This window comes from Heterocephalus glaber, unplaced genomic scaffold (assembly GCF_053883595.1).
Source record: "Heterocephalus glaber isolate CG9 unplaced genomic scaffold, H.glaber_assembly_v1.0 deba00001497, whole genome shotgun sequence".
Classification (NCBI taxonomy): Eukaryota; Metazoa; Chordata; class Mammalia; order Rodentia; family Bathyergidae; genus Heterocephalus; species Heterocephalus glaber.
The window spans coordinates 19,496,929-19,509,116 of record NW_028258320.1 but is presented as its reverse complement, the minus strand read 5'-3'; the positions used below and the strand labels follow the sequence as shown (position 1 = coordinate 19,509,116).

The window sequence follows — 12,188 nt, the reverse complement described above, 5'->3', positions numbered from 1 at the left end:
CACGTATAGTAACTGAAAGTATAAAAAGTATAAAAAGGAAAGAAAAAAAAAAGGAAAGAAAAATAGTGAAGAGTTTGGGAGTAACTGTTATTTGTATATAAACAGTTTCAGTAGGGCACCGTTCAAACGCAAACAGTGCCAAAAAGGCTACAACTTTTGAGTGCCATGTTGGTTTCAAATTTTCAAATCCACTCAACCTGTATAAGGAAAGCCAGTAACTTCACAGAATTAGTCATTAAGGTTTAGGAATAACAAGTATATTTTTGATGGAATTTTAAAATCCTTGACTGAAAAAAAAAGGTAATGAAGAAAAAAGTGCCAAAGATTATGCTGTAGAGAAAATATTTTCTTATTATATTCAGCACAAGGTAAAACTTTCTATTTATATATGTATAAAAAATTTGGAATACTTTTTTTGTTTGTTTGTTTGTTTTTTGGTACCGGGGATCGAACTCGGGACCTTGCACTTGCGAGGCAGGTGGCGGAACCCCTGAGCTAAAATCCCTGGCCCTTATATATTGTATACAACATGTTGAAATACATATAGATAGTAAAATGATCTTTATATGAAACATAATTCTTATAATTCCCAGTAAATTCTATCAAAGAATATTTTTAACTTTCATATTGAAGGAATAAAAGTATTTCAAGATAACTCAATCATTAATGGTATACATATAAATACATACATGTGCATTTAAATACATTTATACACATCTGTATCACCATAAACTATTATGTGAGTTTCCTTACAGCAGAGTCTTTAAAAGTTCATTCATGGGTTCCACATGAAGTTCAACCCAGAATTTAAAACTACTATCACAAGGGCTAGGGATTTAGCTCAGTGGCACCGCGATTGCCTTGCAAGCACAAGGACCTGAGTTCGATTCCCATTACAAAAAAAATCTACTAACACAAATAAGGATCTCATTTTTTTTTCCCATTAAGTTTATTGGTACATTTTAGGTATAAAATACATTTACATACATCATTGGGATCTTGTACCATTACATGAGTATCTTGGTTCTTATTGTTTTCTCCCTTCCCCTGCCCTCCCTTCACCCCCTCCACCCTTCCCTCTTTGCAAAGATTTTGTTTCCATTTTTTTCCTTTTCTCACATTTTTTCTTTTCCCTTCTTTCCTTTCCCCTACCCCTCCCACTTCCCCTGCTCCTTTAGACCTTTTCTTCCTGTTACACAATATCAATTATACATTTTTAAAATTAAAATATCAAGACCTAGGAGACACTACCACAGATTTTACAGAACTTAAAAAGATACAGAAAGCATATTTCAAAAATCTTTTTTGAAATAAATTTGTCAACTTCTAAGAAGTACCTTGGAAGGCAAATTAATGAAACTAAATCTGGAGGAAATATAAAATTTGAACAACACCTGTTAAAGAAAGTATATTCCTAGCTTGAAAACCTACCTATACAACAACAGGCTCGAACACATTTTAACTGATAAATTATATCAAACATTTAAAGCAGAAAAGAGAAGGAACACTTCTCCCCTCATTTTAGGAAATCAACATTGTGCTAATCCTAAAATTGGATAGAGATAATAGAAGAAAAAAGTATGAATATAGATAGAAATTTGTTTAACAAAACAAACTATTGTAAGTCAGATCTGGTAGTATGTAGAAAGTGGTTTTATTATAGGGATGGCAGTGTTGGTTCAGCATTAGAAGATCCACCCCCAAAAGTCATCTATTTAACAGAGGAAAGGAAAAAGCCATATGATCCCGTCACTAGCTGGAGAAAAAGTATTGAACTAAATTCTACAGCTGTTCATGGTAAAAGCTATCAGGAGACTAGAAGTAGAACAGAACCTTCTCAACAGATTAAAGACATGAACTCCATACTTCCAGCAAGAACACCTTATATGAATGGAGAAGATACAATGCTTTCTCCTTAAGGTGGGGAACAAGAGCAGATATGCTTACTCTTCATTTGTCCATTAAACTTTGAAACCTAGGCCCAAACCAAAATAGTCTGGCAATAAAATGACACAATTAGGATAGGATTGGCAAGGTAGAAGCAAAATCTTTATATGTAGATGAAATGATCATCTACAGAGAAAATACTAAGAAATCTCTAGGAGCCCCTAGAACTTGTATTTGAATTTAGCAGGATTAGAAAACACAAGGTATATATAAAAATTGAGGTCTATGTATACTTGCTATACATGAATAATTGGATATTGAAATTTAAAAGTTACGTAGGAGTACAAAGGGCCTAGAAAAGTAAAAAAAAAAAAAAAAGTGTTGTAAGATGTTTAGTACCTAATTTTAAGACTTCTTCTAAAGCTACAGTAATCAAGGCAGTGTTGGTGTAAGGGAAGACATATAGATCATTGGAATAAAACAGAATCTAGAAATAGAACCACACATATATGGTCCACTGAGTTTTGAAAGATTATTTAACATTAACATTAACATTTTATAGAATATAAATTCAATTCAAGAGCCAAGGAAAAGATAGTGTTTTCAGCAAATGGCACTAGAACACCTGGTATCCATATATAAAAAATTAACCTCAACCCTTTATTTCCATACATAAAAATAACCTGAAGGGATTTACGAACCTAAATATGAAAGCCTAAAAGTATAAAACTTTAAGAAAAAATTATAAGGGAAAATGTTTATGAATTTAGGGTAGGTAAGAACTACCTAGGATACAAAAAACATGATGTATAAAAGAAAAAGAATTGATAAATGAGATTCCATCAAAATTTAGAACTTTAAATGACATCATTAAAATGAAAAGTAATCCTTAAACAGACCATATTTACAACGCATATAACCTATGACCAGAATATATAAAGAGCTCTTACAGCTCATTAATAGACAACCCAATTAAAAAGTAGACATAAGAAGATGATAAATAGCCAGTATAGCACAAGGAAAGGTGTGCAACTCTAGAATCAGAAAAATACTAATCAATACAATAACAAGACTCAATTATACACTCATCAGGGAGATGAAGTTAAAAGTTTTAAAAGCTTTGTCATGCCTTTTTCTTTTTGTTGGATTCTCCCCCTTTGCATTTAATTTGTCACACCCAATGGATTCATTCTGCTGCGCTTCCTGAGATTGTGATCCTCATTGTCTTTTTCCTAGGGTATTGTCTAAAATTATTTGGAGTGCTGGTTTGGTATTCATGAAGTTCCTGAGGTGCTCTTTATCATGAAAGTATCTTATTTCTCCATCCATTTTGAAAGATAGTTTTGCAGGGTACATCAATCTGGGTTGAAGGCCGTTTTCCTTTAGGGCTTGAAATACATCACTCCAAGCTCTTCTTGCCTTGAGGGTTTGCATTGAGAAGTCTGCTGTGATTCTGATGGGGTTTCCTTTGTATGTGATTTGTTTCTTTTCTCTCACTGCTTGTAGAATTTTGTTCTTCTGTTGGGTTTCTGGAATCCTAACTATTATATGTTTATGGATAGATTTTTTTTTTATTAAGGCTAGCTGGAGTCCTATATGCCTCACTTATCTGTATGTCAAGTTCTTTTCCCGTTTGAGAAGTTTTCTGCCATCACTTCTGTGAACAGTTTTTTTATGTCATCAGCACTCTCTCCTCTCTCTTCCTTGACTCCAATCAGTCTTACGTTATTCTTCTTTGCATCATCTAGCAGCTGCTGGATTGATTTCTCGTGTTCCCTTACAATTTTAAAGCAATTTTTCTTTTCCTTCTCACTAATTGCAATCTTATCTTCTATATCTGAAGTTCTATCCTCACATTGGTTCACTCTGCTGTGCAGACTTTCTATGGAGTTTTTAATCTCCTGGAAATCTGTTTGCATCTGCTTTATGGACTCCATTTGTTTTCTATGTTGGGATTCCATCATGTTCCTCAGATCCTCCATTTTTTATCTGTGTCCTCTCTAGATTTATTAATCATGTCTTGTACTATGAGCACAATCTTTGCTGTTATCTGAGTAATTATTTCTGATTTCATTTTTCCCAGATCTTCTTTTGTTGCCAGTTCAGAGAGTTCAGGTGGTTGAGTATCAGACTGTTCCATCTCGTTTCCCTTTGGGGTTGCTGTAGGTGATCTGGAAGTCTGTTTTTGAGGCTTGTTTACGTGTCTTCTCATTTCCACGGGGGGTGTGCTTCTGGTACCTGCATGGCTCACCTTCTCTGCCCTAGGAGCATGGAATGGCGGCTAGGAACATCACTTTAAAAAACCTCTTGGAAAAAAAGTCTTCCAGAGTTCTGTGTAAATGTGAATGTGTGCTGAACTCCCTCAAAAAGAGTTCTGTGAGGTCAAATGTTGTAAATTAAAGAATTATACAAAAACCTTTAAAGTAGGTTGCCAGCTCTCTATTCCCAAAGGTAGATTAGATTCTACATTTTGATTTCTAAAATGTGACGTGAAATGCAATTTGTAAGCTACAGAAAAAAGCTTCCACTGCCTCAATTATCTATTCAATATCATGTCTGACTAAAATGGAGAGGAAGAAAAGCGTGTGGTTTAAACACCACTAACAGAGGGCAATTCTGAAATAACCATATAACAGATCTGAGAGAATTAGAGGCACAGAAGAAAAACCAGAAATAAAGACAGTCCTCAACTACTTCAAACTAATTAAAAAACACTAATATTACAAATACCTCCATAATGGAAATCAATTTGATATTACTACGGCTATGTATTAAAATGAGTTTAAATGAAACAACTATCAAATTTAAAGGCAAATATTAAAACCATAACTTTTCCACATGGCACAAAAATTTTGCTAAAGAGAAATCCTATTAGACTTTTTAAACTTTGTCAGAATACATGTTGTTTATGACTTACATAATTGATACAAGTTTCAGTCAAAAGACTGCTGACATAATTCACAGTCATCCAGGCAGTTATTTCTCAAGCTAGGCTTGCAGATCCCTGCAGGTTATATTCTTAGAGGATCTATGAATGCTCTGGGGTGATTTCAAATTTAGTGTTTTTATATTAATAACAAAAAAATTAATCTTCAAAAATCTAAAATTAGGGCAATCCATTTATAATCCCAGTAATGCCATGAAGCTCCAAGGCCTGCAATGGTTCTGACTATAACACCAAACTATCACCAAACAGGATCTCTGTAACTGTGTAAGACTTCATCCTTAAAAGATGTGTGCAACAAAAGGCCAATCATGAATATCCTATCTCATTATGGTGCAGACAGAGAAAGGCAATAAGGAAAGAGCCATCAGACATCAAAACAGAGGCTACTGCCAAATTTACACCTGTGCCAAGGAAGCCAGTAATAATAATTACCGTTGACTTAACTATACGCCAGGAACTACCTTAAGGATTCCAAAGGGATCACATCAATTAATCTCAATAATTATATAATGTACAGACCATTACCCCTGATTTATAGAAAATGAAATCTCAGATAAATTAACATCCCCAAGTACATAAAGTTGAATAAATGCTTAGGTGGAATTTGAACCTAGGCATGCTTATGTCAAACTGCTTCTTTACCATATTTAGGTTATGATCTGGGATTCCTAACTATCAGAAGACAATCATCCTCCACAATGAACTAACTTGATTTTAAAATTTATAATGTTATGTAATTATTCAGAACTAGTTTTTTATGTATATATATTTATATAGATAATCATAAAAATATATATGTGAACACTGGTCTTAAATCACCTTTCTTTAAAAAGGCTCTATATTACCACTCCAGTTTCAAAACAAAATAAAACACTACTCAAAGACTCTGTGTCAGCACCAGCAATTATTCCCAATGATAAATAAATTAAATCCCCTTTACAGTTCAACAAGTCCCTATTATGTCCTATAGAATTCAAATTTGCTATGTTCAAAGATAGAATAAAACTAGGGCCAGGGATTTAGCTCAGTGGTTCCGGTGCCTGCCTCGCAAGCACAAGGTCCCGAGTTCAACCCCGGTACCAAAAAAAAAAAAGATTAAGAGCCCAAGGTATGAGCTTAGCTGAGAAGAGGTTAAAAACTCAAAAATAGGCTATTTCTTTTGCCCACATAAGTGCTGTGAACAGAGTTTAAGATTTGCCTAGGTCACCGATAGATACAGTTCAAATAGAGAAGGAAAGGGGAATACTCAAAAGTTCCCTGAGGTCAATTTTTTTTTTTTTTAAACTTAAGAACTACTTGTTGACTCTGGCTACCAGTTCTCTTTTTTGTTCTTCTTCAAGACAAAACTTCAGGTAATATTCCTTGTGGTTGCTGACCCTGCTTCTTAATCTCCAAACTTCTCTCTAGCAACACTCCAACCCAATAACATGTCATTATCAAGGTTGCAAATAACCGTCATATAACCAAATTTCCTGCTCAATTCTATGGTGTTATTCTCTTCAGCAGCATTCAATACAGGCTTTTACTTTTTTTTTGGATTTGTTTTGATGAGGATTGAATGTAGGGCCTTGCACACACTAGGCAAATAATCAGCACAGAGCTAACATCTCCAACCCTTTTCATTTTACTTTGAGATAGGGTCTTGCTGTTGCCCAGGCTGACTTTGAACTTGTGATCCTCCTGCCTTAGACTTATGTAGGGATGACAGGTGTGTGCAACCACACCTGGCTCAGACAAGTATTTCCTCTTTTTTTTTTTTTTAATTTTACTGGTACATTTTAGGTATACAATATGATACATTCATCAGTGGAAATTTGTACCTTTACATAATCTCTCTTGGTTCTTATATTTTCCCCCTTCCCCTGCCCTTCCTTCAACCCCTCCACCCCTCCCTATTTACAAAGACTTTGTTTCCATTTTTTCATTTTCTCATATTAATTCCATTCCCTTCTTTCCTTTCCCCTACCCCTCCCACTTCCCCTTCCCCGCCCCTTTTCTTCCTACTTCACATTATCTATTATACCTTTTGGTCCTTATTTACACTTTCAGTTTCTCACACTAGAGAAACTATTCAGTATTTACATGTGTGTCCTATTTATTTCACTTAAGAGTATCACCTCAGTGTGCATCCATTTAGCTATAAATGTCTCTAATTTATCATTTTTTATGGCTGAGTACTCTACTTTATTTTAAAAAACAGATTTTCTTTATCCAGTCTCCAGTTGATGGGCATTTGGGCTGTTTCCAAGTATTAGCTATTACAAATTGTGCTGCTATGAACATGGGTGCACATATATCACTGTGGTATGATTCTTTTAATTCTTTGGGGAAGATACCCAGCAGGGAAATAGCTAGGTCAAATGGGATTTCCAGTCCTAGTTCTTTGAGGTATCTCCATACTGATTTCCACAGTGGTTGCACCAGTCTACACTCCCACCAGCAGTGGAGCAGGGTTCCTCTTTCCCCACAGCCCCACCACCATTTGTTATTGGTTGATTCATGATGGCAGCAATTCATTCTGGGGTAAGGTGGAATCTCAGCGTTTTCATTTGCATCTCTAGAAATGACCAGTGATGTTGAACATTTTTTAATATGTTTGCTATTTCTACTTCTTTGTGTGAGAAATGTCTGTTCATTTCAGATGCCCATTTTTGGATTGGGTCTTTAAATCTGGGAGGTCTGATTTTTTAAGGTCTTTATAGATTCTAGATAGTAGACCTTTGTCTGAGGAACAGCAGGTAAAAATTTTTTCCCACTTTGTGGGTTGTCTCTTCACTCTGTTTGTGGTTTCTCTTCCTGTGCAGAAGATTTTTAGTAAGAAGATATCCCACTTGTTGATTGTGCTAGTTCACAGGCAACTGAGGTTTGGTTCATAAAAACTTTTCCTACTCCAATGTCTTCAAGAGTTCTATCTAACCTCTGTTCCAGCCAATTCAGCATTTCTGTTTTAATATGTAGATGTTTAATCCATTTCAATTTTAGTTTTGTGCATGGTGAGAGATATAGGTCTAGTTTTAATCTTTGGCAAGTTGAAACCCAATTTTTCCAGCACCATTTATTTTATTTTTTTTTCCCATTAAGTTTATTGGTACATTTTAGGTATAAAATACATTTACATACATCATTGGGATCTTGTACCATTACATGAGTATCTTGGTTCTTATTTTTTTGTCCCCTTCCCCTGCCCTCCCTTCACCCCCTCCACCCTTCCCTATTTGCAAAGATTTTGTTTCCATTTTTTTCCTTTTCTCATATTTTTTCTTTTCCCTTCTTTCCTTTCCCCTACCCCTCCCACTTCCCATGCTCCTTTAGACATTTTCTTCCTATTATACAATATCAATTATATATTTTTAAAATTACAATATCAAGATCTAGGAGACATTACCACAGATTTTACAGAATTTAAAAGGACATAGAAAGTATATTACAAAATTCTTTTTTGAAATAAGTTTGACAACTTCTAAGAAGTACCTTGGAAGGCAAATTAATGAAACTAACTCTGGAGGAAATATAAAATTTGAACAGCACCTATTAAAGAAAGTATATTTCTAGCTTGAAAACCTACCTATATGACAACAGGCTCATATACATTTTAACTGATAAATTATGTCAAACATTTAAAGCAGAAGAAAGAAGGAACACTTCTCCCCTCATTTTAGGGAAATCAACATTGTCCAGCACCATTTATTAAAGAGGCTATCTTTCCTCCAGTGAGGGTGTATGGCTTTTTTGTCAAAGATGAGTTGGCTGAGTGCGTCTGGAGTTGTTTCTGCATCTTCTAATCTGTTCCACTGGTCCTCAGGTCTGTTTTTTTGCCAGTACCATGCTGTTTTTATCACAGTAGCTTTGTAGTATAGTTGCCAGTTGGGGATTGTGATACCCCCTGGCATGTCTCTGTTACCTAGAATTGCTTTTGCTATTCTGGGACTCTTCTTGTTCCAAATGAATTTTTGGACTGTTTTCTCGAGGTCCGTGAAGTATGCTGCTGGGATTTCAATTGGGACTATATAGCAGTTTTGGAAGTATGGCCATTTTCACTATGTTGATCCTTCCTACCCAGGAGCAGGGGATGTCTGTCCATTTTCTGATATCATCTTCAATCTCTCTTTTCGGAGTGCTATAGATTTCAGAGAAGAGATCTTTGATTTCTTTTGTTAGGTTGATTCCTAGGTATTTCAGTTTTTTGGATGCTATTGAGAAAGGAATTGTTTGCCCTATTTCTCTCTCAGTGAGTCTGTTGTTCGTGTAGAGGAAAGCTATTGATTTTTGTGTTGACCTTGTATCCAGCTACTTTACTGAATTTGTTTATTTGTTTGGGTTTTTTTTGGTACCGGGGATTGAACTCAGGTCCCTGCGCTTGCACAGCAGGCGGCAAAACCACTGAGCTAAATCCCCGGCCCTGAATTTGTTTATTAAGTCTAGAAGACTTTTGGTGGAGTTCTTGGGGTCTTCTATATAGAGTATCATGTCATCTGCAAATAATGATAATTTGACTTCTTCATTTCCTATCTTTATTCCTTTTATTTCTTTCTCTTGTCTAATCGCCGTGGTTAATGTTTCCAAAACTATATTGAACAGGAGTGGTGATAGTGGACATCCTTGTCTTGTTCCTGATTTTAGTGTGAAGGATTTCAGTTTTTGACCATTTAGTATGATATTGGCTGTTGGTTTTTCATAGATGGCTTTTATCAGATTGAGGTAGAGACTGTCTATTCCAATTTTTTGTAGGGTTTCTATCATAAATGCATGTTGGATTTTCAGACAAGTATTTTCTAATTACCCAATCTCAAAAACCAGTCTTGGGCTGGGGATGTATATAGTTCAGTGGCACTGTGTCTGCCTCCTAAGCACAAGGTCCTGAGTTCAATCCCCCCTACTGGGAAACAAAAACCAGTCTTCACAACATTCCCTAATTTTCATTTGTCTTACAGTATATATTATTCAGGTAATTTCTACTTTGATTCATGTCAATCATGCCCACTACATGTAAGTCCCATGAGAACAGAGCCCTAACATGTCTGTTCCCTACTGTATTTCCTATACCCACATCAGTACCAGTATTTCTTGAACAAGCAAATTAACAGACCTATATCTATAGAAAGGCTTTGAGCCTCAATCTAGTCACCCAGTAATTCTGGAGAAAATTCAATGAGTCTCTCCTAGTTCAGGCCCAAGTTTGTCCCTAGGGAAGGAAGAGATGTTCTAGAAGTGAACATGCTTTCTGGAGAACACAATATACACTAACAAAACTACTGTTCAAAACTCTTTGGTTTTTTTAGTTCCTACTACGCATATTCAAGACAACACCAGAGCTGCTGGTGAATAAACTGATTGTGTCTATCCACATGGAGCTTACAGCTGGTGCTTACCAACCAATAAAAGGTTACTCTTTACAAACACAGGACAAACATTAAATTACCTACTTTGGGGGCAGAAAAGTTGGCCTCAAGTATACTAAATGGCTAGCAAACAAGAGTATTAAATCTAATAATCTTAGGGCCAGGGATTTAGCTCAGTGGTTCTGCCGCCTGCCTCGCAAGTGCAAAGACTGGAGTTTGATCCCCAGTACCAAAAAAAATTTAATGAGCTTTTATCTAGCTGCTTCCTCATTTCGACATTAAAACTATATGTGCTTAACTAAAGTTTTCTAAGATTATACTACTTTTTTTGGGGGGGTACTGGGGATCAAACTCAGGACCACCTTGCGCTTGTGAGGCAGGCACGGCACCATTGAGCTAAATCCCTGGCCCTTTATTACTATTTTAATGAGATATTACATGTCTACTTATTAAAGAGCCACATGCAAGAAGTAGGTACATATGAGAGTTTACATAAATCATCAGAAATAAAAGTAAACAACACAGAAAAAGGAAAATAAAAAATAGAATAAGAAGTTCCAGGTTGTCTTTTAGTTTTGAAGTGATGAGCCCACAATAATAAAACATTCTTTAGAGGTTTATTATCAGGGAGCCCAGCATTTCCAACATTAGAGAAATAAGGGGTAAACTTCATGAAAAAGTAAGAGTTGAAAATCATTATCACCTTTGCATTTTTCTTTAAAAATGTGCAATGCCTCTGGTTTGGCTTTGTTAGAAAATACAGCTACTCCCTTGCAATGCGTTTTTCTTTAAAAACTAAGTTCTGAACAAAAGCACTGAAAAAAACATGGTGTTTCAAAAACACTTGTTTCCTCCATATTAGAACAAATGACACATAAAAATTAAACTATAAAAGGAATAGGAAACATACCATTCCATAGGCCTGCTGTTGGACCCAGTTGATATAATCATTCCTTATGTCTATCAGTTCTTGAACTTCATGTATATAAAATTTATCATACTGTATAATCTGTCCTGTTTTCTCATTTACCTAAAAAAAAGTATAATTAATAAATTTAATCAGAGACTCTACCTAAGACAAACTGAAACATGTTTAAGTAGAAAATAATTACCCAGTGCTTACTATATGCAAAATCCTACTTAAGTGCAACAGGAGACACAAAGATTTATAAGATGTGATAGCTGCATTCAAAACCCAAAATCTAGTAGAAAAGAAAGATATAATTGACTTTATAACCATAGTACAATGAGATGTGTATAATTCATGTGTATACATTATAAACCAGAGACCAAGAACTTCAAGTTGAGAATGAGGCCTAAATAATAGTAAGAATAGCTAATGTTTATTGAGTGTTACTATTATCTGACATCTGAGTAGACTAAACTTTAAAAGGTGGCATCTGAATAGGATGTGAAAAATGAACTGTACAGATTATCACTCCAGAGATTACTTATAATTACAAAAGGAAAAACAAATCTTTACAATGGAGAAAACCACCTTAATCAGTGATTGTATTAATCATTACCATTACTGGGACAATGAAATAAGCTCCTGTTGATATAAGAGAAGTTATACACATCATTCGTGAACAACAACAAAAAAGATTTAACCTGAATCTAATCAAGGCTTGTGATCTAAATTCAGTTTATAGGAAATACAAACAAGTTAAATATCACCTGGAGGAAACAATCAGAGAAATCTTGAATGTAGGACTTATAACACCAGCCATGACTCTTCAAAAGGTCATGGAGATTTTTAAAAAAGGATAACATTGCTTTAAATTAAAAGAGACCAGGGCCAGGAATTTAGCTCAGTGGTTCTACTGCCTGCCTCACAAGCACAAGGTCCCAAGTTCAATCCCCGGTACCAAAAAAAAAAAAAAAAAAAAAAGACCGGAGGAATTCTGGTGCTAAATGTGGTAGAATACTTTGTATTAGAGTAATCCTCCTGACAGTAACAATTATAAAACTTTATTTATTTCCCAGACAGGCTCTGGCTAGGTAGTTCAGGCTAG

The 12,188-nt window shown here is 35.2% G+C and overlaps 1 protein-coding gene across 11 annotated transcripts in view; it reads right to left on the bottom strand.

Moving 5' to 3' along the window:
- The window catches only part of Herc4 (HECT and RLD domain containing E3 ubiquitin protein ligase 4), a 119,811-nt gene that overhangs the window by 24,860 nt on the left and 82,763 nt on the right, over nucleotides 1-12,188 (bottom strand). For all 11 annotated transcript variants that reach the window (XM_087185461.1, XM_087185463.1, XM_087185460.1 and 8 more), the window contains one exon: nucleotides 11,084-11,203. In XM_087185461.1, coding sequence (XP_087041587.1) covers nucleotides 11,084-11,203 — 120 coding nt within the window. The remainder of the gene's footprint in view (nucleotides 1-11,083; nucleotides 11,204-12,188) is intronic.